The sequence below is a fragment of the Capricornis sumatraensis genome, chromosome 18, assembly GCF_032405125.1.
Source record: "Capricornis sumatraensis isolate serow.1 chromosome 18, serow.2, whole genome shotgun sequence".
Classification (NCBI taxonomy): domain Eukaryota; kingdom Metazoa; phylum Chordata; class Mammalia; order Artiodactyla; family Bovidae; genus Capricornis; species Capricornis sumatraensis.
In genome coordinates, this window is record NC_091086.1 from 9,868,858 (window position 1) to 9,894,102 (window position 25,245).

General features: G+C 39.6%; 1 protein-coding gene across 1 annotated transcript in view; it reads left to right on the forward strand.

The window, feature by feature from the left end:
- RANBP17 (RAN binding protein 17) overlaps window positions 1-25,245 on the forward strand; it is a 364,064-nt gene that overhangs the window by 298,111 nt on the left and 40,708 nt on the right. Inside the window, exons 22-24 of the mRNA XM_068990796.1 lie at window positions 1,528-1,610; window positions 13,263-13,477; window positions 17,353-17,491. Coding sequence (XP_068846897.1) covers window positions 1,528-1,610; window positions 13,263-13,477; window positions 17,353-17,491 — 437 coding nt within the window. The remainder of the gene's footprint in view (window positions 1-1,527; window positions 1,611-13,262; window positions 13,478-17,352; window positions 17,492-25,245) is intronic.

Below are 25,245 nucleotides of genomic sequence, written 5' to 3' on the forward strand. Positions count from 1 at the left end.
GAGAAACACGGCAATCAGCTAATTGGTTTTAGCACTTTAAAATGTGTCATTATGAATATGGCTTAGCACCAGACTACCTGTCACGTAGCGATCCTGTTTCATCAGTTCCTCTCTGTAAACTGCGTATCGGAAGGGAGATATCCAGACAGGGAAGGAGTATGGATTGCATCTCTAATTTAATCTCTGGTGCTGAGTGTTTCACAGCAATAATTTAAAAATTTTACAACCAGAGGTGGAAAAAGACCTGGCAAATAAATAAATGTGAGTATTATTCTTTTGAAAGCTGTTAGGTTTTTTTAAAAACTGTTCTCTAGGTGCCTTAAAGACTAAAGGAAGGGTAGCTATATATTTTATATTGGAAATTTAGTTTTTATTAAATTACTATTTTTCAGCAAGATAATTAATAGTAAATTACTGATAAAACATTTAATACTAAAGGAAAAAAACAATTACATTGTATATTTTATATCTGCCATAGATGGATAATTCATATGTAGCACAATTGTTCTCAGAACTACTTGGCAAAAATCTATATCAGAAGATGTTATCTTGTTTATATTTCTCTGAAGCCTAATGTGAATTGTGTACATACATTTCTTTAATTGGAATTGTATGTCAGCCATCAAATGTTTCTAATAGCACTTCTAATAAGTTATAACTGCACTTAATTCTAAAGCATTTTGAAAACACAGAGAGAACTAGCAATGTATTCTATTCCTTAGCAAAGTATCTTTGCTTCCTGGTGTTTCTTTGCTATGATGTGTTTCATATTTTTACTGATCCTTTTAGAAATATATGGTTATTTGTTGAAAGCAGAGCAGCAAGGCAGATTAGAGCCAACTAAAGTCAAAGTGATGTTTAAAAAGCAAATATTATGCCAGGATGGCATGTCAGTCCTTTGCCCTTTTCAGACTGTACCCCCCACCTATCAGAAACTAGGGAAGTAAAATTGTTCTCGTTTAGAACTTCTGGGATTTGTTTCTCTTTACTTGAGCTATGTGCAGTGGAAACTGTAGCCCCGTATGTAATTTAATGTGTTTGAAATATGCTTGAAGTATCAGATGATCCATTATGCATATGAGCAGCATTAAAGGTACTTAGATTTCCTGTTATATTATCATTTGTTTTAAAGATGTATATTAGGCACTACAGATCTCAAGTGTAAATTTCTATACAAGTATCTATATAAACTGACATACTTGGTTTTTTTATTATTATCTATCAGACATTTGCATGAAAGGAAAGAGGGCTAAGAGGTCTGTAATGTAGGACATCAGGATATCGTTTTGACAGATAAAAGATGAATTATTTGATGAGCAAATAAATGAAAATAATTGTATTGTCCTAGTATCTTTAGTAAAAAATTAGCACATACATTTTGTCACCACTTGTTTAATGGAATGATACTTTTAAAAAAGGATAATTGTACTGTTGCTACTTGTAAAAAATGAGAATTCTGGGTATTTTAATCCTATATTTTGTTTCTTTATCTGTACATATAGTCTAAATTTTTGCTGTATTTCTCAGATCCCAGCGTTTGAATTTTGATGTATCATCTCCTAATGGAATTCTTCTCTTCAGAGAAGCTAGTAAAATGATTTGCACTTATGGTGAGTATCCTTTTCCATATTTGTCTCTGCAATATAACTTTTATCTCTTTGGAGGAAAGAAAGATGTTAGTTATTTTGTTCTTTTGAAACTTCATATCTGTATGAATTTGTGAAGTAGATAACAGGGGTGCAAAAAGCTGGGTAGCTATCATATTGACATCAGGAAAAATAAACAGTATGCCTTTGACTACAGATCTTGCCTGACAAACCTGATGAATTTTCTTTTAGCTAAAACTTTCGTGTCAGGAGCAAAGGGAATGCACTATAGATACAATATTGAGATAGGATATTGAAAAGTTACAGCATATTGAAAACTGCTAAAATTTAAATTAGGGAGTTTAGTATATTGGGTCAAAGCATGCTTAAACCAGTGTGTCACTGACACTGAGTTTGGGGGAGATATCCTGGTTCAGTTCAGTCGCTCAGTCGTGTCCGACTGTTTGCGACCCCATGAATCGCAGCATGCCAGGCCTCCCTGTCCATCACCACCTCCCGGAGTTCACTCAGATTCACGTCCATCCAGTCAGTGATGCCATCCAGCCATCTCATCCTGGTAAAGAGCAGTAAATGTCTCATTATAGGGAATTTGAGGGCACCATACCCTTAGAATCAGTGTTCTACAGAAATGATTGTCCTATTCAATTATAGTAAAAAAAATTGGTAATTTTTTTTTTCTGCTTGCCAACTCTGACAGCTTCATCAATGGAATTCTCAGCTCTCTGAGAACTTTATATAGCCAGGGAATGCCACAATAGATAAGAATCTTCAGTTGGTGTTCCATACACTGACTGAATACTGATTGCAGGCTGGACTCCTTGCAGGATTCTTCTCCCTGAGAGATGTTTCCCGGGGTCCTCGTTTTCTCTGTCCTCTTCTTTTTTGCCTGTCTGTTCTTCCTTTCCCAGATCAACAGCCAACTCTATGTTTGGCCTCAGAAGTTGCCTGTGATTCTCATACTTCTTTTTGAATACCTAGAAACAGATTCTACAGAATTTTGTAAAGCTTCTGTTGTGTTTTCAGGGTATATCTAATTCCTTTTAGTGTCTTATCATACAAAGATGTGTGCCTGGACCTTTTTCCAAAAGCATGATATCTTAGAAAAAACACAGTTTGGGGAGATTAAAAGATCTGAGTACCAGTTCTAGTACCAACACGTATCAATTCCATGACCTTCAGCTAAGACACTACAGCTAAGACACTCCTTGTCCTAGTGTTCTCATATATAAAATTAGAAGTAATGAATACCTACTGTCCTCTCTGTCTAGTTGGGATTGCTGTGCTAGTCAGTCATGTTCGACTCTTTGGGACCCTGTGGACTGTGGCTTGCTAGGCTCCTCAGTCCACTGAATTCTCCAGGCAAGAATACTGGACTGGGTTGCCCATTCCCTTCTCCAGGGGATCTTCCCGTTCCAGGGATCAAATGCTGGTCTCCTGCGTTGCAGGTGGATTCTTCACTGTCTGCTCCACCAGGGAAGTCTAGAAGGTGCTTATGAGGATTCAGTTACATAGTGCACGGAAAGGCCTTAGATAAGTTAACTACTGTGTTTACTGTTATGAAGAAATTGAAGCTCGTAGAGGTTAAAGATTTGCCAAATAATACATAGTTAGCAAATAGTCAGATGGGAATTTCATTCAAAGTCTGTGTAACTTCAGACAGTAGTCTTTCCATATTTCTTTCTGCCACTTGGGAGTTGCCACATGAAGATTGTACCTAGGGTATTTTTGATGAAGCACTGCTCTTTAAAGTATGGTGATTTTTATCCTAAAACTTAAAGTAAATGAAGGCTCAATAGAAAAATGACCTTCAACTTTGTTACCAGTGACTTTGACCCAGGCACTTTATTACACAGAGTAGCAGAAAAATCTTTTTCAGCTTTCACTAATCCCACATGCTGGCCCCGATCAGCCAAGCTGATTTTGTCTGCCTTTATCTTGTGTGATGTTTTATTACTCACGCTTTTACCTCTGGAGATTCTGATATGCTCATTGAAGAGAGATCCTATGGCTGCCATCCAGGAGTCTGGAAGGTGAGGGGAAAAAAATGGCTAGAAGGGTACAGTAGAGCCAGCATTACTTATTTTCTGGGTAAGCCAAGGGGAAGGAAGGGAAAACCTCTGCGGGAAAGAGGCCAGAACACTGGGATCCCTCCTCTTCCATCCTCACTGGGCTGCTTCTCTGCTCACCTGCGTGGGCAGTGTTTGTGCTGTTGATGGTTGAGGCAGTGCAGTGGGGGAAGGACTCATTTCCAGACGCGCCTGATTTGTTACGTATTTTGTAGAATACCTCCACCTCGCTGCTCAGTGAGACTGGCAGAAAAATAATACTTTCGATATGCTGTTTTATTTATCTACATTCTGTCATGATATACTTTGATGTAAGTTTTTAATTTTGCTTCAGCTCTCAGCTGCTCTTGCCGTTACAGCTCAGGGTCAGCAATGAGGTTAGCCACAGTAGCACAAAACAATTTCCTGTTTGTGCAGCCCAGGTAACATTTGGATGAGGATTAGATTTTACCACATTTTCTACTAGCCCAAGCCTATTATTTCTAATGAGTTTTAAATTGCTTCAAGAACATGTATTTCAAAATTTAGTGCTATGATCCATTCAGCCCGAGCAACTTAATAAAAGAAATTTCTTTCTTAAATTTTTGGTTAAAATGTTGCATGCAGTGTAAGAAATGTTATTACTTTGGAAGCCTACTTCTCAGTTTTAAGAACTGGATGTTTTTTATGCTCAATTTCCATTTGTCTGATCTTTTCTTCCCTTTGCCTCTGGGTAATGGTATCTTTAGTGACATCTATTGGTTGAAGAGTGCACAGAAGGGAAAAATAGTGATTGTCTTTATAAGACTGGCAAGAATGGAACTGCTTTTATTTCTTCCTTAGATGCCTAATTTAAGGAACCTCAATGTGTAAAAAATCTAAACTTAAAAAATGGATAGAACAGCTATAATTATTCGCTATACCTAAGAATTTACATCAGGGTTCTTTGAGCAATATATGTTGCAGGTACATTTAAGGTATGGCTTAATACTATGCTTAAATTGAATTTGTAAAGTGATATACAAGCCACTGTTCTTTGCTGTGACCTAGAAAACAGACCGGTGGTTTTCCAACTGGGTTCTTCAGAGCCCTAGAGATCCGTGATAATACCACAGAGACCCTGCAGAGGTGGAGGAGGAGAGGACTCTACTGCCACTTCAACCAGAACTGCAGCTATTTATTGTTACACTAGATTTATTTGCAATAGGGGTCACCTGCTTAAAGATACTTTTTGATAAAAAGAGCTTGAAAATTACTGGTATGTACTACTAGAAGGATTATGACTTATATTTATGTTTAAATGATTATAAAAATTTAGCTGAAGGATGTATTGGCCTTGAAATAATTAGAGGCTTGATAAAATGTTACCAGGAGATAACAGTTCTGAAAAACAGATCATCCAGGAACCATGGATATAACCTTACATTCTCTCAGAATCATGTTCAGGGACATAGAACAACAGAGTAATAGAGTAATAAGCTCACCAAAGTTTTATGAAGGAGATGGAATGATCAGTACCGTGAGGGTGCCAGGCCTTGAGGAGTACATTTCACAGTGAACCCACGTGTGTTGGACTTGGCCACTTCTGCACACAAGCAAGGAGAAGGCAATGGCACCCCACTCCAGTACTCTTGCCTGGCAAATCCCATGGGTGGAGGAGCCTGGTAGGCTGCAGTCCATGGAGTCGCTAGGAGTCGAACATGACTGAGCAACTTCACTTTCACTTTTCACTTTCCTGCATTGGAGAAGGAAATGGCAACCCACTCCAGTGTTCTTGCTTGGAGAATCCCAGAGACGGTGGAGCCTCGTGGGCTGCCGTCTCTGGGGTCGCACGAAGTCGGACACTACTGAAGCGACTTAGCAGCAGCAGCAGCACACAAGCAAAAAATGATAAGCAAGTTGTTAAATAAGTAAGGGTGCTCTCCAAACAAGTGCTTAGAGTTCAATAGATCTTTCAGCCATGCTGCTACTGTTTATCAAGCGTTTACTGTATGTTTGATATTGTGAGAATTAGAGAGGAAGAGAAATACACAAAAAAGAATCTTACTGATTCTTAGTTGAGTCCAACAGTGGATTCAGTCAAGTCCATAAAGGATTATAACGTACTGTGCTCACTTTCATGCTTAAGAAGCATACAGAGTGCTATGGAAGCCCAAAAGTTTCTAACTCAAACTGAGGGGCCAGACAAGGAAATAAGAGTAGGGCACAGAAGTTTGAGGAGAGCATTTCAAGCAGGTGATAGCTTTTATAAAAGCATATAAATATAAAATATTAAAATAGTCTGTTACTAAACTGAAGGATCTCAGAATTGCTGTATGAAGTAGAAAGTGAAAATTCCTGATTATCTCATCACTCAAAATCTCTTAACAGTTGAGTGTGCACTCTTTGACACTTTTTTATGTGTGCATATACATGTATTATTCCAGAAGTGCTATTATAGTATACTTGCTAATCTGTAATTTGCTATTTTTTACCTATATCATGGCCATTACTTCATACTAACTTGTATATAAATCTACCATATCTCTTTTTTCCTTTGGTTTTTCATTATTTTTTCTGCCTTTTAAAATAGCTGCAAAGTATTCCATTTTATGGTCATACTATAATTTATGTAACTACTCACCTTTTGGTAAATGTAATTCTTATACACATGCAGTCTTTCACTGTCATGCACTGTTTCAGCAAGCAACTGTGTACCGTCAGCTTCGTGAGCATGACTTATTCAGTAAGTATATATATTGAGAGTAGCGGATATGGTTCCAGACTCTGGATATATCAGTGAGTAAAACTTAAAAAAAAGTTATTTAGTATATCAGAAAGTAGTAAGTGCTATGGAAAAAAAAAAAAAAGAAGAAAGCAAAGAAAGTGTTAGAAGTGCCAGGGATTGGGAAACATGTTGCAGTATGAAGTACAGTGATCAAAATAGGCATCATTTGAAAAAATGACATTTGAGCCAAGACTCGCAGTCAGTGGGGGGGTTAATTATGCAGATATCTCAGGGAAGAGTGTCCTAGGCTGAAGGAACACCAAGTTTTAGGGTCCTGAGGCAGAAGTGTATCTGGCTTGTCGGAATAACCGTAGGAATATCGGTAGCTGGAGCAGAGTGAACAAGAGAGAGTAATAACAAAAGCAACGTCATGTAATGTCATATCCTGTATACATTATCAGGACTTTAAATCCAAGGGAAAGAGGAGGACTTTAGAATGGTTTGAGCAGAGGGCTGACATGATTTTATGTCAGCTTTACCACGGTGATGGCAGTGGGGGTAGTGAAAAGTGGTTGGATTCTGCATACATCTGAAAGTAAAACCCAGTTTCTTGATGGACAGGATATATGTATCAGGGATTTTGTCATAAACAACTGGAAAGATGAAGTTACCATTAACTGAGAGGGTAAAGGCTGAAACTGCATATGAGGGGGAAATCAGAAGTTCCCTTTTGACTTCATTGAGCTTGAAGTGTTGATTGTAGACATTCAGGTGGAAGTGTTGAATACAGAGTCGGATATACAAGTCTGAGGATCAGAAGAGGTCTGGTCTAGAAAAACAAATATGGGTCGTTAACTCTTTAGGTGACACTTAAACCTACAAAACAAGAGAGGGTTGCCAGGGTATGGGGTGTGGATTTAGATATAAAAGATTTAGGTTTAAGTTTTAGAGTATTCTGTGTTAGGAGGGAAGAGAGAAGAGGAGGAACCAGCAAACACTGAAGTCAGAGAATAATCAAGAGAGAGTGTGTCTAGTCAGCTGTGTCAAAAGCTGCCAGTGAATCGAAGAAGGTGAGGACTAAGAGTTGACCATTACATTTAGGGAAAAGAAGGTTATTAGGAACCTTGAAAAGAGCACTTTTAGCGGAGTAGGTGTAAAAGAGAATCAGGAAAACTGAAGACACAGTTCTTTTAAGAAGATAACAATTCTTTGAAGGAGTTTCGTTACAAAGGGAAGTAGGGCCAAGAGAAGGTTTTATTTCAAAAGAGAAAGACTGGGTAGGAGAGAAAGGGGGAGTTGTTGTGCTTTGTTCTTAAGCACATAAAAGGAGAGGGGAGCTAGTTCAATAGGTTGAGAGGCTGGCTTTCACAGAGACTGTGCCTAAGTGCAAATGCTAGGAGATGGTGAGATATGGTAGTGAACATTGGTTTTGGAATGTATTCCCCAAAGTGGATTTACACAGTTTTAATAAATTTAACCAAATTGCCCTCTAGAATGGTTATAGTAATTCACATTCCCAACAATTTTCTTAATTTCCCACATGCTTATCAATGCTGCATTGTTTTAATCTTTTTCAACCTGAAAGGGAAATATTATATTCTTTTCCATATCCACAGCTTCGTTTCTGTCTCAAACCACTTACATCCAGGGGGTTTGGCTGGTTTGCAGAGACAGAGTAGGTTGAGCGACCTGAAATAATGTCAGCAAGCTTGCTCCCATAACTGTTCTGATGCTAAATGAAGACATTCAACCTATAGAGCTGTCAGCTAAATATCAAATTAACTTTAAAATTTTAGAGATTAAAAGGGAAAAATAAAAAGTAAATCAGTGTAATAGATTGCTTTATAAACCAGGAAGTAACATTGTTCATACTGTTAATTCTTCCTGGTATAAGAGACAACCACCATATATCTTAGCCCTTGCACCTTTTTTAAAAACTATTATTGGGACTTCCCTAGTAGTCCACTGGTTAAGAATCTGCCTTCCAACACAGGGGATGCAGATTGGATCTCTGATTAGGGAACTAAGATCCCATGTGCCACAGGGCAACTAAGCCCATATGCCACTACCACTGAGCCCACACCGCAATTCCTGAGCCTGCAACACAACTACTGAGTCCGCAACACAACTCCTGAGCCTGCAACGCAACTACTGAGCCCGCACCACAACTAGAGAGCCCGCACCGCAACTAGAGAGGTGACACCGCAACTCCTGAGCCTGCATCGCAACTAGAGAGCCCGTACCACAACTAGAGAGCCCACACCGCAACTAGAGAGCCCACACCACAACTAGAGAGCACGCACAACTCCTGAGCCTGCACCGCAATTCGAGAGCCCACACCGCAACTCCTGAGCCTGCGCCACTACTATTGAGCCCACAAGGCAACTCCTGAGCCCACACCACAACTAGAGCTATGCTCCACTACTACTGAGCCCGCACTGCAACTCCTGAGCCTGTGCCACTACTACTGAGCCCACGCCACAACTCCTGAGCCCGCACCTCAACTCCTGAGCCCGCACCGCAACTCCTGAGCCTGTGCCACTACTACTGAGCCTGCACCGCAACTCTTGAGCCTGCACTACAACTAGAGAGCACGCACCACAACTCCTGAGCCCGCACCGCAACTCCTGAGCCCGCACCGCAACTCCTGAGCCCACACCGCAACTCCTGAGCCCGCACCGCAACTCCTGAGCCCACACCTCAACTACTGAGCCCGCGCCACGACTCCTGAGTCCGCGCCATGATTCCTGAGCCCGCGCCGCAACTACTGACCCCGCACCACGACTCCTGAGCCCGCGCCGTGACTCCTGAGCCCGCACCACGACTCCTGAGCCCGCGCCGTGACTCCTGAGCCCGCACCACGACTCCTGAGCCCCCGCCGTGACTCCTGAGCCCGCAAGCCGTTAACTAGAGAGAAGCGTGATGACACAATGAAGAGCTGCCGTGCGTGTCCCGCACCCAAGACCTGATGTAACCAAATGAATAAATAGTGTTTTACAATGTGTTCTTCTGAGGGCACAGAGAAATGATAGAGTGTGGGCCAAAGATCACATTGTGAAGCTCTACAGCCAGTTCTCTTTTGAAGGAATAGAGGGGACGTGGTCAAATAAATACTTACTTTGAATTATGTATTAGGAGAAAGTGACATTATTCTACACCAGACACACTCAGCTTTACCGCCTCCTCTTTTTCAGGCCATAGCTCCCCATGTCTGACCTAACTGGCTAATAGACTGCAGAGAGAAAAGAGCCCTTACTACTGTGTATGGCTATAGTTTACATGAACACTGTGCCGGTGTCTGGGGTACGCATTTTACATACGCTGTCTCCTTCACTCCACATAAGAGCCTTGTGAGTTATAAGTGCTGTTACTGTAATTGCTCCCAGTTATGACAGATATAGTTGGTGGGAAACAGTTAAAGATTTCCCTTTTGATTCTAAACTTTGGAAGTCTCTAATTTCATTACAGAAAGTGTATCATTTCTTTTTTACAAGTGGCAACTGTTACTGGCTTCAGTGGCTGCCTTCGTCACCCAGCAGTCCATCAGTGTAATAAAGATCTCCCTCTTAGGAAGGAAGGAAATGGGACTTTGTAGGGTGGGGTGGAATAGGGAAGGCAAAGAGGAACATTAAAACAAAGTCTGAACTTGATCACTTTTGTTTAGAGCAATGTGAGTCTAACTGCTAGATTTTAAGCTTTTTGAGGACAGGGACTCCAATTTCAGTAAGGATTGTTGAATAACATAAATTGAATAACGCTGACGGGGTGAATAAATTATGTGGACATGCCTTCTCTTCTGTAGTCATTTATAGCCACCATGGAATGCAAAACCACTGGAGCATGATGAAATATAGTTTCCTCTTTCAAAAGTTTTACTCATTCCACTTTTTCAAGGTCATAATGGTACGCTAATTACTGATTTAATTAACACAGGTGTGTCTGAAATAGTCCAAAAGACATGTAGGCCAGATTGCAACTTCAATACGAGATAAAAATTGTGATTCTAAATAATTAATCCTTCTTTACTATAGGTTGTCTGGTCTTTTAGAATCAAACATTTTCTCCCAACACAGTTCTTAGTCTACCTATTACATCTTGTGCTGAAGAATATAGGATCTTCATCTGCTATTCAGCTCTCACATCTGCCTTGTGTGGAAATTATGTCAGCTTTGGTGTCTTCAAGTTGTATGGGGACAACCACTTTGACAATGTACTCCAAGCCTTTGTCAAAATGCTGCTGTCAGTGTGCCACAGTGACTAGCAATCCTGTATCATGGGAGTCTTTGTATGAAATGTGAAGTCACACCACCACAGGCATAGAATTGTTACAATGAAGCCCGACTTCCCTGGTGGCTCAGACAGTAAAGCGTCTGTCTACAATGCAGGAGACCCGGGTTCGATCCCTGGGTTGGGAAGATCCCCTAGAGAAGGAAATGGCAATCCACTCTAGTACTACTGCCTGGAAAATCCCATGGACAGAAGAGCCTGGTAGGCTACAGTCCATGGGGTCGCAAAGAGTAGGACACGACTTCACTTTCACTTTCACTTTCCCCATAAGGACCTCAGCATAGGAAGTCCCCAGAAGATGACCTACTTTTCTCTGTTTGACCCTAGCCTCCTTAACTCCAAATGTGTAAACCACCACCACTACCACCAAATTATCCAGCTTTTTCCATCACATGCAGGCAGTGCTTTTCTTTCCCGGGAAAGGGGAGGGGACAGGGAACGTGTATCTTGATTTAGATTGGAGGCGAAGGTGGTAAAGCAGTGGCTGAGAACTGGCCTCTCCTGCAGCTCCCTGCTCTTTCAGGCCTCCATGCCTGAGCACTTAATCTCTGGAATACTCTTCTCTCCCTTCAAGTCCATCTGAGAGGTTGTGATTGATCACTGAGAAGCAACCTGTTCTGTGAAGCCTTTCCTACCCTGCTGTCCTGCCCAAGCAAAGCCAGTCTCTTCTATCCCATAAAATCTTGACATATGTCTCTGATAGTGTTTGTCACATTGTATGGAATTACTTGTTTACAAATCTATTCTCCCACCAGTAGCTATTAAGGAAATACTATCATATTGAGTTGAAACTTGCCATATCTTTCTAAGAGAAGTTAGGATGAGATCATGAGAGAGGGTACAGAATGTGGTATGGAGTAAATTCCAAGATATGCCTCAGCCAGCATAGTGGTGGTGTCATTCAGATGTATAAATTATATAGGCAAAGCCACTGGGCTTCTAAGGATTCACAGAAAGAAAAAAAAACAAAACGTGTATGAAACTGTTTCAGAAAGGCAGATAAGGGCAGGAAACATTCACCTTGGCCTGGTCCTGCTTCTTACTCTGCTAGAATGAGTGGTCCTTCTTAACCTCCTAGTGAGCATATGGTTTTCATAGTATTCATAGCAGTCGAGATTCAGACAGGGAAAAGCAAACGCTGTGACCCTGATGGGACAGGAGGTTTATTTTAGGAATTAGACGTTGTACTGTCTTGGGCAGAGATGGCAAGATGGACCTCCAAGGGGGGCATTGGAAGTCCAGGAGAAAAATCACTGATCAGGCCTCCTGAAATAATGGCATGGTGGACAAGTTGGAGCTGGCAAGGACATCTAAAAGCTGGAGACACCCAGCTGCTAGGGTGAGACCCTGAAAGACTGGAGTGAGGGGGACCGGTGTAGTGGTTTGGACTCAATGGAAGGCTGTTGCCTCTGTATAGCTGCCGCTCTGCACGTTTGCTGCCAAGCACCTGGAGGTAGGCTTGGGGTCATCGGTCAGCAGGGCTTGCAGTTCTTCACACAGAGCAGGGAAAAGCAAGGACAAACTAAAACCCAAAGGTATTTCTACATCTTTTTCTCACAGCCTCTAATCACAACAACCTTCAGAAAGTCCTAGCTGCTACTTCACTTTCATCTTCCAAATCTCATATAGATTTCTCTTTTGCTCAATTCTAGCCCACAACTGTACAGGGAAATGAGTTCTGGGAAACTTAATTCTTATTTAGCCCAATAGACACAGTACAGAACCACAACAGTAAGCCTCTAAATTTTGTAAATTGAATTTAGTTTCAATTTTAGAAGTGTTACTTACTTGAACAGGAAAAAGCAGAGCTAAGAAACATATATGACTTTATAATTTTTCACAAAGCATTCTTGGATATTGTCTAGTAATATGCCTTACTAGCACACATTTCAGAAAGAGAAATTGTTGGTTGTAAATGCTAACCAGAAAAACTGTAACATAATTATATAAACATTACTTTGTTTTTGATGGTCAAACATAGAATTTAAGTACAGTTTTTAAATGATCATCTCTTTAGGTCTTCTGAAAAAGGATCTAAGGAGAAAAGGGAAAGTAACATTTACTGTGTACTATGCCAAGAATTTATGTGTCTTATTTCATTTACTTCATGTCCCAAACCTGTGATCCTCCTAAAAGTGAAGTAGCTCAATATCAAGTGCATGTGAAACAGCTGAAAATTGGAAAATTCACCCCAGAATTTAGAGTAACTTATATATCTAAGCTATCTTTTCCTGACTTGGTTGGTTATTTGTTCCTAGTTTTTTCACTTCTTATTGAAGAAGAGATAATGTAAATATTGAAGTATATAAACTAATCTTTAGTAGAACTCAATGAATCTTTATGTGTCTACATATATATTCATGTAATCACCATCCAGACAAAAATATCAAACTCCTCCAGTACCTTTGATTGATTTTCACTGGGCCATTTGTACTTCCCATATGAACTGCCTTATGCATTTATATTTCTCATTATATGGACAGTGTGAATCTTGGAACAACGGTAGGGGAACGTGAACAATAGCAATAAAGTGAGAATGTTGAATATGTGCCTCGTAACTGCTTTGAATGACATCTACTTATGTCACTTTCTCGTTCTGCTTTCACCCTGAAACAGGTAATCAGATCCTGTCCCTTGGGAGCCTCTCAAAAGATCAGATTTATCCAATGAAACTCAAGGGCATCTCCATCTGCTATTCAGCTCTCAAATCTGCCTTGTGTGGAAATTATGTCAGCTTTGGCGTCTTCAAGTTGTATGGGGACAACCACTTTGACAATGTACTCCAAGCCTTTGTCAAAATGCTGCTGTCAGTGTCCCACAGTGACTTGCTAGTAAGCAATCCTGTATCATGGGAGTCTCTGTATGAAATGTGAAGTCACACCACCACAGGCATAGAATTGTTACAGTGAAGCCCGAGAAGTTAGAACAGCACTAGACCATGTTATGTTTTAGGGCAGCATTTGATTTAGCTTAAAGAATTAGAACAACTTTAGCGGCTGTCTTTATATAATTAAATGCGTAGTTTTGAAAACTGCATCTTCTGACAAATTGGTCATCTAGAGTGTTCCGAGTTCTGTGTCTACAGAAAGTGTAATTAGCAATTTCAACTAACTGCTTACAGCTGTGCTCACAATTCAGAAAGGGTCTGTGTTTCCTGGGGCAGAAATGCTGGATGACCACAGGATCTTCTCCTTCCTTCCCTTCTACTGTCTACTTCCATGCTGTTTGGCTTTCCTTTCCCTTAACATTCTGATATGGTGGACAGAGTGCTAAACTAGAAGTTGAGCAACCTGGTATATAGTCTCAACTCTGCCACTCACTGGTCATTTACCTTGAATAAATCACCTTCTCTATTTCTCCAGGCTTCAATTTCCTCACCTCTAAAATGAGTAAATTAAACAAAGTGATCTCTAGGTCCCTTTTCTACCCTACTGTCTAGTTTTAGTGATTTATGTCAGTAGTTTTCAAACTTTGAAGCCCATCAGAATCACCTGGGGTGCTTGCTGGAATTCAAATTTCCAGGCTCCTCCACTGAGCTGTGTCATTATCAGACTTTTTTTTTTTAAAATATCTCTGCCTGATTACACAAAAGCTAATATATGCCCAGCTTGGTTGCAGTAATTGCTTCAGTAACACAGCTAAACTTATGCTCAGGCTTTCCCACCTGCCCAAGACTACAAGTAAGATTCGGGGGCCTGCATTAGTCATCCTGTACGAGAAATGCTTCTTGACATTCTAATGGACTAGTGGTACCCTCTTCCACCTTTCTAAGCTAGTCTTCATAAAACCACATCTTCGGAATTCCCTAGCAGTTCAGTGGTTAAGACTCTGCAGTTTCACTGCCAAGGACCCAGGTTCAGTCCCTAGTCAGGGAACTAAGATGCTGTAAGCAATGCAGCATGGCCCAAAAAACCCAAAAACAAAACAAAAAAATGCGTCTCGAGCCAAAGGTGTCCAGCCTCTTTGCAGTAGAATGGAATGCTCGTTGAAGGCTGCCTGTGCGACAGAAATTGTGGAGTAGAAACTTAAGTCAGATCAGCCATATGCTACAGCCTCCTCATTTGAGGGAACTCTTCATTTAGCCGTTGAAGCCCACCGAAAAAAAAAAGAAACAAACCTGATATGGCTCCAGGATTTTCTCTGATCTTTTTTTCTAGTAGACAAGCAAAGCTTTACCTCAGTAATCTCAAAATTGAGGATGCAGAGGACTCCCTTAGAATATACTTTTTAAATGCCCTTTCCAGGACCTCATTCCAGAGGTTTTCATTTTGTTAAGTCTGAACTGGGGATCAGAAAACTGCATTTTTAACAAGCACCCCCATGTGATTTTTATGGAGGTAGTCATAATCTCACTTTAATAAATATTGCTATGGTTTATTTCTCTTATGAGTGTTGTGCTTCTTTGATACTGGTTTGAGTCTCATTTGAGGTTTTCCAGGTGTATTTCTCATGCACTTATCTTTTGCCTGTTGTGTATGGTAAATATTAAGCCATTTACCCAGTTATGATTTAGTTAGATGGGTTGACATTGTGTGAATACAGCAGATGATGATACCAAATCCTATTATAACAGCAGATTTCTTTGTGTTAAAAAAAAAAGGTTCCCTAGCCCCTGTTAAGCACTGTTCTGTGTCATATTATTCCAGCCCAGAAAAATAATTCAGTCTTCTAAATTCCATACTACAACAGTGTTGCTTGTGCTTAACTGTTACATACTATGCTATACTGTAGCTTCAAATTAGGACTTCTAGAGATCAAGACATTTTTGTTAGAATTCCTTTAAATACTGAATTGAGAATCATTACATCATTTGTTCCATGTTAGGTTGGTGCAAAAGAAATTGTGGTTTTGCACTGTTGAACTTTGCCATTTGCACTTTGAATTTGCCATACATTCTTAAATAAATGTGGTTATGTTATACAACATTTTAATACACATTTATCACTTAATATTTTTTGCTAGTGACTTATTACTTGCTGTTTATATTTATTTTAGACTAGGGAAATTATATTAAAAAGCAAATTCGAGTAATTTTCTTATTTGAGTTCTAAATGTGTTGTAAAGCGGCAGAGACAGCTCGTAACATCAACAACACATTTGTCCCAGAAACTGCTAATGAACATTGCAGTCAGGCTTCCCTGGTGGCTCAGGCAGTAAAGAATCCACCTGCAGTGTGGGACACCTGGGTTCAACCCCTGGATTGGGAAGATCCTCTGGAGGAGGGCATGGCAACCCACTCCAGTATTCTGGCCTAGAGAATCCCCATGGACAGAGGAGCCTGATGGGCTACAATCCATGGAGTTGCACAGAGTCAGACGCAACTGAGTGACTAGGCGCAGCGTACAGTACAGTGCAGTAGTGGTTCAAGAAGTTTTGCAGTGGAGACTATGAGAACCTTGAAAATGAGCACAGTAGCCGGCCATTGGAAGTTGACAACGACCAACTGAGAGCCGTCATTGAAACTGGTCCTTTTACAGCTGCACAAGAAGTTGCTGAAGAACTCAATGTTGACCATTCTAGTCATTCGGCATTTGAAGCAAATTGGAAAGGTGGAGAAAGTTGATAAATACATGCTTCATAAGCTGACTGAAAATTTTTAAAACTGTCGCTTTGAAGTGGCGTCTTCTCTTATTCTCCGCAACAACGAGCCATTTCTCAATTACATTGTGACTTGTGATGAAAAGTGGATTTTATACAACTGGAGATGGCCAGCTCTGTGGTTGGACCAAGAAGCAGCTCTAAAGCACTTCCCAAAGCCAAGCTTGAACCAAAAATAAAAGGTCATGGCCACTGTTTGATGGTCCGCTGCCGGTCTGATCTTACTCCAGCTTTCTGAATCCTGGTGAAACCGTTACATCTGAGAATTATGCTCAGCAAATTGAAGAGATGCACCAAAAACTGCAGTGCCTGCAGCAGGCACTGATCAACAGAAAAGTCCCAGTTCTTCTCTACAACAACGCCCGACTGCACCTTGCACGACTGATGCTTCAAGCATTGAATGAACTGGCCTGTGAAGTTTTGCCTCGTCTGCCATACTCACCTGACCTCTCGCCAGCCAGCCACCACGTCTGCAGGCATATCTGTTTTCAGGGAAAATGCTTCCGCAACCGGCAGGAACCAGAAAATGCTTTTCATGAGTTCACTGAATCCCAAAGCGTGGATTTTTATGCTACAGGAATAAACAAATTTATTTCTCATTGGCAAAAATGTGTTGACTGTAATGGTTCCTCTTTTGATTTAAAAAGATGCATTTGAGCCTAGTTAAAATGATTTATACCCAGGCTTCCTGGCTAGCTCAAATAGTAAAGAATCTACCACCAATGCTGGAGACCTGGGTTCGATCCCTGGGTCGGGGAGATCCCCTGGAGAAGGGCATGGCAACCCACTCCAGCATTCTTGCCTCGAGAATACCATGGACAGAGGAGCCTGGTGGACTACAGTCAACAGGGTTACAAAGAGTCGGACACGACTGAGCGACTAGCACTTTCACACTTCCATTTTCATAATTATTTAAAATTCGCAGTCTGAAATTGCAATTATGTTTGCACCAACTTAATTATTTTATATATCTTTATGTGTTTATGTTTGTTTATATATTTCCATGTAAATAAGATCACAATTTCCAGCCTTATGCATGGCAACTCTCACTGAACTGTAGCATGTCTTTCGCTTTCCTGTGGCTTGACATCTAGTATTTCTATTATAGCAATATCGGAAACTGAGCCAGTCGTATTATCCACTCTTGGAATGTCTCACCCAGGACCACATGGGCTTCATCACCAGCTTAGATCCTCCTGTACTCCTGTATGTCCTCACATCCATCTCAGAGGGACTCACTGCTCTTGGTGAGTATCAGAGAGAGCATTGTTTTGAGAGGAAGAACTTGGTTGTGGTCTCTTAGAGTAGGTGCTTTTGAGATGATCGTCCTACAAAACGGGAAAGATTGTTTAACCAAAGTGAAAGATTGTAACTATTACTTAAAAGACAGAAAATACCCTTTTTCATATTTTGATGTACAGTTTATTTTTAAGCAGCTTTATTAAAGTAGAATTTACCCACTGTAAAAATGATTGATTTTAAGTGAACAGTTCAGTGCATCTTGACAAATGTATAAACATAGTCATGAACCACCACAGCCAAGATACAGAACATTTTCATCACCACAAAAGCTCCCTCATGACCCCTTCTAATCAATCCCTCCCCTAGTTCCAGCCCCAAGGAACTACTGTCTACTTTCTCTCACCGTAGTTTGCCTTTATCAGAATTTCATATAAGTGGAATCATGTAACATATAGTCCTTTGCGTCTGGCTTCTTCCGTTTAGCATAATGCCTTTTTCTGTGAATCAGTTTTTATCTTTCTGTTGCTCAGTATTATTCCATTGTATACGTTACCACATTTGTTAATCTGTTAATATATTTTCACCAACTGATAACATTTGGGTTGTTTCCATATTTGGTTGTTTTGAATAATGCTACTATGAACATTCATGCACAAGTCTTTCTATGGACAAATATTTCTCTTGAGTAAATACCACAGTGAAATTTCTGGGTTGTATGCTGGATGTATATTCAACATTGTTAAAATCTATCAAACTACTCCAAAGTGATGGTACCATTTTGCTCCCTGCAGCAGTGTGTAAGGGCTCCAGTCGCCCTCTATCTTCCCTAACACTTGCTGTTTTCAGTCTTTTGGGGGGTAGGAGACGGAGGCTGCTTTGGATCTTAGACGTGGCATGCAGAAAGTATCATTTTTGTGTCATGCAAGGTCTTTAATTGTAGTTTCCCTGCTCAGTCTCAAGTAGTTGAGGCGCTCGGGCTTAGCTGCTCCATGGCCTGTAGGAACTTAGTTCCCCAACCAGGGATTGAACCCAGGGAATGCAGGGATTGAATCTGCATTGCAAGGCAGATTCTTAACCAGTGGACTGCCAAGGAAGTCCTGATTATCAGTCTTTTTAATCTTAATCCTTTTAATGGGCATGAAGTGGACTCTCCTTGTGTTTTAATTTTGCATCTCACTAATGGATGTTAATTTGAGCATCTTTTCATGCTTATTTGCCATTTATCTGTCTTCTTGGTAAAGTAGTTGTTCCAATCTTCTATCCAGTTTTTCTGAGTTATTTTATCTTGAAAGTGTCCATTATATATTGTGGATACAAACCTTTTCTCAAATATATGTTTTGCAAATATTGTTTCAACTTTGTCTTGTCTTTTTTATTTTCTTAACAGTATCTTCTGAAGAGTAAAAGTTTTCAATTTTGAGGAAGTCCAATTATTTTTTTCTGTTAGAGATCATGTCTTTTGTGTCCTATCCTAAGAAATCTTTGCTTATTAACCCGAGGCCATAAAGGTTTTTTTCTGTGTTTTCTTCTAAAAGTTTTATAGTTTTAGCTCTTATGTTTAGGTCTATGTTTCTTTCAATTTATTTTTGTACATCATATTTTAAGAGGCTTCCCTTGTGGCTCAGCTGATAAAGAATCCACCTGCAATGCGGGAGACCTGGATTCAATCCCTGGATTGGGAAGATCCCCTGGAGAAGGGAAAGGCTACCCTCTCCAGTATTCTGGCCTGGAGAATTCCATGGACTGTGTTAATTCTTGGGGTCACAAAGAATTGGACACGACTGAGCAACTTTCACTCACTATTATGAGATAAAAGCTAGAATTCTTTTTTTTTAACATGGATATTCAATTGTTCTAGCACATTGTTGAAGAACATTCTTTATCTGTTAGACTACTTTGTGCCATTTCTGTGCTAGCCTAATTTTATAGTAAGTCTTAAAATCAGATAGTATGGCCTTCTAATTTTGTTTTTTTCATTATAAATTGTCTTGACTATTCTGGCCTTTTCCTCTTTTTTTTTTTTTTTTAAATATTAGAGTAAACTTGTCGATTTCTCTTGTTAGATTAAAAAATGAGCAGGAGAATTTTTATTGGTTACATTGAATCTATAGCCCAATTTGGGGAGAACTGACATCTTAGCAATATTGAGTGTTCAGTTCCTGAAAATGGCATATCTTTCCATTTATTTGGATCTTCTTTACCTTTTCTCAACAGCATTTTTGAAGTTTTGAATATTAAGTCTTATCCAACTAAGTATTTTATGTTTTTATGCTCTTGTAAATGGTATTGATTTCAATATATGTTGTTTTTGCTACCATGTAGAATTGCAATTGATTTCTTTTATGTGTTGACCATGTACTCTGTAACCTTGCTAAACTGACTTATTAATTCTGGTAGCTTTTTATAGATTTCTTCATGATAGATGTGTCTTTCTACATAGATATGTCTGCAAATAAAGACAGTTTTACCTCTTCGAATCTGTATGGCTTTTTTTTTCATACCTTATTACACTAGCTAGAGCCTATAGTAAAATGTTGAATGGAAATGATGGTAGCAAACATTCTTCCCTTGTCTTCAGTGTTATGGAGAAAGATATATTATTTCACCATTCAGTATAAGATTAGCTAGCTCTCGGTTCAATTCCTGGGACAGGCAGATCTGCTGGAGAAGGGATAGGCTACCCACTCCAGTATTCTTGGGCTTCCCTTGTGGCTAAGCTGGTAAAGAATTCACTTGCAGTGTGGGAGACCTGGGTTCGATTCCTGAGTTGGGAGGATCCTCTGGAGAAGAGAACGGCTACCCACTCCAGCATTCTGGCCTGGAGAATTCCATGGAGTATACAGTCCATGGGGTCACAAAGAGTCAGACATGACTGAGTGACTTTCACTTCATTCACTAGGTTTTATTGTAGATCTTCTTTATGTTGTTAAGAAAATTTCTTTCTTTTGTAGTTTTCTGAGAGTATTATCATGAATGGGTGTTGAATTTTATCACATTTTTTTCCTGCATATACTAAAATAATCTTAGGGTTTTCATTGTTTGTCTGTTAATACATTGCATGGTATTAATCATCATATTGATGGATATTTGAATGTTAAAGCAACCTTGCATTCCATACTTGGTTATGACGTATTGTCCTGCTTATAAATTAATAGATAAAACTTTCTAAGATTTAGATACATATTTTTACATCTGTGTTCATGACAGCTATGATGGGTTCTTCTGTAGTTCTTCTTTAGTAGTTTTCTGTTCTTCTCGTATCTTTGCCTTGTTTTAGTGTTGATATAGGGCTCTCATAAATGAATTGAGAAATGTTCCCTCCTCTCATTTTCTTAAAGAGTTTGTGTAGAATTGTTACCAGTTCTTCCTTAAATGTTTAATAGAATTCCCTAGTGAAACCACTAGGCCTATATTTTTCTTTGTTAGAAGGTTTTTAACTATAAATTAAATTTCTTTAATGGATATAGAACTATTCCAGTCTCCTATTATATCTTGAGTAGCATTTGATAGCTGTATCTTTAAAGAAAATTACTCATTTCATCTAAAGTTTATCTGACATTATTGACATAACATTGTTCATGTCACCCTCTTGCTTTGGCTTCCACAGTGGCTCAGTGGTAAAGAATCCGCCTGCAATGCAGGAGACGCATCAGTCCCTGGGTGGGAAAGACCCCCTAGAGAAGGAAATGGCAACCCAATCCAGTAGTCTTGCCTGGGAAATCCCATGGACAGAGGAGTCTGTCAGGCTACAGTCCTTGGGGTTGCAAGAGTAGGACATGACCTAGCGACTAAACTACCACCACCATCCTCTTGTTACACAGTTTGATTTCTGTAGGATCTCTAGTAATGTTCGCTCTGTAATCCCTGACATTGGCAATTTGTGTGTTTTTTTTCTTGGGAATATTGGCTCTAGGTTTATTAATTTTGTGCAGAGAACCAGCTTTCATTTTTCACTGATTTCTCTATTGTTCTATTTTTTATTCCATTGACTTCATGTATGATCTTTATAATTTCCTTTCTTCAGTTTCTTTGCTTTTCCTTTTCTAGTTTTTTCAAGTAGAAGCTTACATCGCTGATCTTAGACCTTTTTTCTTTCCTCATATACAAATCTAGTGCTTTAAGCACTGCTGTGGCTATAACTCATAAAATTTTTACTTATTTGGGGACTTTTTCTATTCAGTTAAAAGTATTTTCTAATTGTTTAATTTCTGATAGTTCTGTTATTAATTCTAGTTTAACTTTATTTTAGCCATAGAATATACTCAGTTGTTCTTATTGGATCTTTTTATAGTCCAAAGTACAGTGAATGTTTCATGAGCACTTGACATGAGTGTGTATTCCATTGTTGTTGGAAAGAATGTTCTCTAAGCGTAAGATCTAATTGCTTGATAATGTTCACATTTTCTGTATTTTTACTGGTTATTTTTTTGTCTGTTTGTCTGTTTTCTACTTGTCCTTTGAATTACCAAAGGATAAGTGCTAAAGCCTCTAACCATAATTATAAACTTGCCCATTTCTCCTCTTAGTACAATCAGTTTTTGTATGAAGTATTTTGAAGCTCTGTTACCAAGTGCGTGTATGTATATTTAGGATTGTTATGTCCCCTTGATTAATTTACCCCTTTATCCTTATGAAATGACACAGGTTATTTCTGGCAATATTCTTTCCTCAGAAATCTACTTTGTCTGGTATTACTAGCCTGACCAGCATTCTTTTGATTAGAGTTAGCCTCATTTTCCATCATTTCACTTTTAATCTTTCTGTGTGTCTCTGTATTTAAAGTTGGTTTCTTATCGACATCAGGTATTTTCTGTTGCTGTTATAACACCTTTTTACACACTTGATGACTTAAAACAACATAAATTTGCTGTCCTGTAGTTCTTTACTTCATAAATCTGGCATGGGTCTCACCAGACTAAAACCACAGTGTCAGCAGAGCTGTCTCCTGCCTTCTTCAGCCTCTAGAGACCGCCTGCATGCTTTGTCCTGGCTCCTGTCCTCTGTCTGCAAAGCCAGCAGCACTGAATAGCTGAGCATTCTCCCACAGGTGCGTCTCCAATTGATTCTGATGTCTTCTGCCTCTCTTTCACTTTCAAGGACCCTTGGAATTACCTTGGGCCCACTCATATAATCAGGGATAATCCCCCTATTTTTAGTTCAACTGACTAGCAACCTTAACCCATCTGCAACTTTATTCTCTGCTGTGTAACCTAACACATTCACAAGTTCCAGGGGTTAGGATATGGACATATTTGCCTAATATAGCATATAGTTGGGTCATATTTTTATATGAAATCTGACTATCTCTGCCTTCTATTAATAAAGTGTTTCAGCCATTAATGTGTAATATAACTGCCAGTATATTTGAGTTTAAATCTACAATATTGCTATTTGTTTTTTCTTGCTTTGTCTCTTTTTCCTCCCTTCTTTTAGTTTGGATTAATTAAATGTGTTTTATGGCTCCATTCTATATCCCCTATGAGCTTATTAACCATACTTCTTAATTCTTAGTGGTACTCTAAGGTTTATAATCTATACCATCAAATGATGTAATCAGTTTGCATTCAAATAATTACAGTCTGCCTCTCTCTGTCTCTCTTCCTTCTGGAACTCCAATTACACGTGTTCTGTGTCTCTGTTACATTGTTCAAAGACTGGAGAGAACTCCTCTACAGATCTTCAGAGCTCTCTTCTCACATAGTTCCCACTTCTGATATTTACCAGAAGTTCCAGCTGCCTCCGCCTCCCCAGATTCACCTCACTGAGACCACTTGGCTTTGTCTGGGTTCCCCTTTCCTGGCCAGCAGCCTGGAAGCTGCTTTGGGCAATAAGCTTGAGCAGTTGTGTAGGTATTACCTCATTGGTTTCCCTCCTCTCTGGTTTGATAGTCCTATACTGCTTCTTGTGCAGTAATTGAAAAATGTTGTTTCATATATTTTGTCCTGTTTTCTAGTTGTTTATGGCAGAAGGAAAACATTCTCATAGCAGTTAATCCTTCATGGACAGAAACTGAAGTCTTGTCTTTTTTTATTACAGTTTGTCTTAACATTCTTTTATCTCATATCATAGCGGTACTTGAAGCTTTTGAATTAGTTGCAGATGGCTATGTTGTACTCACAAACTGTGATCTTCAGCCTGGAATCTGCATTTTAACAAGTCTCTCAAAGGAATCTTGACAAAGTGGCATAATGGAGGGAATACTGAACTTGAATTTAAGTTCCAGTGCCGCCACTTACGAATGTATTGACCATAGACATGGACTCTGTTCATGATGCGGTCATAAGTATCTTCATACGTGTTCTTCATTCATTTCATTCTCAGAAGCACTCTGCATGCTAAAACTAGATCAAAGATGTTAATAGTATTATTTTCACTATACAGATGAGTAAGCTGCTGCTCAGAGAGGTAAAACAACTTGCCTAAGGTCATACAACTAATAACTGCCTGCTCTAGGAGTCTTTAAAACCCATTCCTCTTCACCTTACTACCCTGCTGGATCCACCTGATATAGGTCACAGTTTGGCAGGTGAATTGTGCCCTCTGTCTTCAAGAAAGAGGATTAGACTGTTGAAAGTAATTACTTGGGTTTCTTCTTTTCCAATGGTGAAAAATGTTCAAAAAGGCATTTATAGGTATTATTTGAGTTGTAAGCAAACTTCAGTTCCACTGTAGCCTCAGTGAGAAAAATGAGAGGGAGGTACAAAATAGTTGAATTGTGACTTGCCTAATATGCTTGACATGATATTAAATTTTTTTCTTAATCATTCACTAGCATTCTTAGTTTCAGGCGAGCTATCATATGGGAAGAGAGAAAGGTAAATGACAAAAGTGATTATATTTTTCCTGTTTTAAATTGCCCATCCACCACCCCTATTCAGTTCAGTTCAGTTCAGTTGCTCAGTCATGTCTGACTTTTTGCAACCCCATAGACTGTAGCACGCCAGGCTTCCCTGTTTATCACCAACTTCCGGAGCTTACTCAAACTCATGTCCATTGAGTCAGTGATGCCATCCAACCATCTCCTCCTCTGTCGTCCCCTTCTCCTCCTGCCTTCAATCTTTCCCAGCATCAAGGTCTTTTCCAATGAGTCAGTTCTTTGTATCAGGTGGCCAAAGTACTGGAATTTCTGTTTCGGCATCAGTCCTTCCAATGAATATTCAGAACTGATTTCTTTTAGGATGGACTGGTTGGATCTCCCTGCTGTCCAAGGGAACCTCAAGAGTCTTCTCCAACACCATAGTTCAGAAGCGTCAATTGTTCAGCGCTCAGCTTTATTTATGATCCAACTCTCACATTCATACGTGACTACTGGAGAAACCATAGCTTTGACTAGATGGACCTTCATTGGCAAAGTAATGTCTCTGCTTTTTAATATGCTGTCTAGGTTGGTCATAGCTTTTCTTCCAAGAAGCAAGCACCTTTTAATTTCATGGCTGCAGTCACCACCTGCAGTGATTTTGGAGCTGAAGAAAAAAAAGTTTCACTGTTTCCGTTGCTTCCCCATCTATTTGCCTTGAAGTGATGGGACCAGATGCCATGATCTTAGTTTTTTGAATGTTGAGTTTTAAGCCAGTGTTTTCACTCTCCTTTTTCACTGTCATCTAAAGGCTCTTTAGTTCCTCTTTGGTTTCTGCCATAAGGGTGGTGTCATCTGCATATCTGAGGTTCTTGATATTTCTCCCGGCAGTCTTGATTCCAGCTTGTGCTTCATCCAGCGCAGCATTTCACATGATGTGCTCTGCATATAAGTTAAATAAGC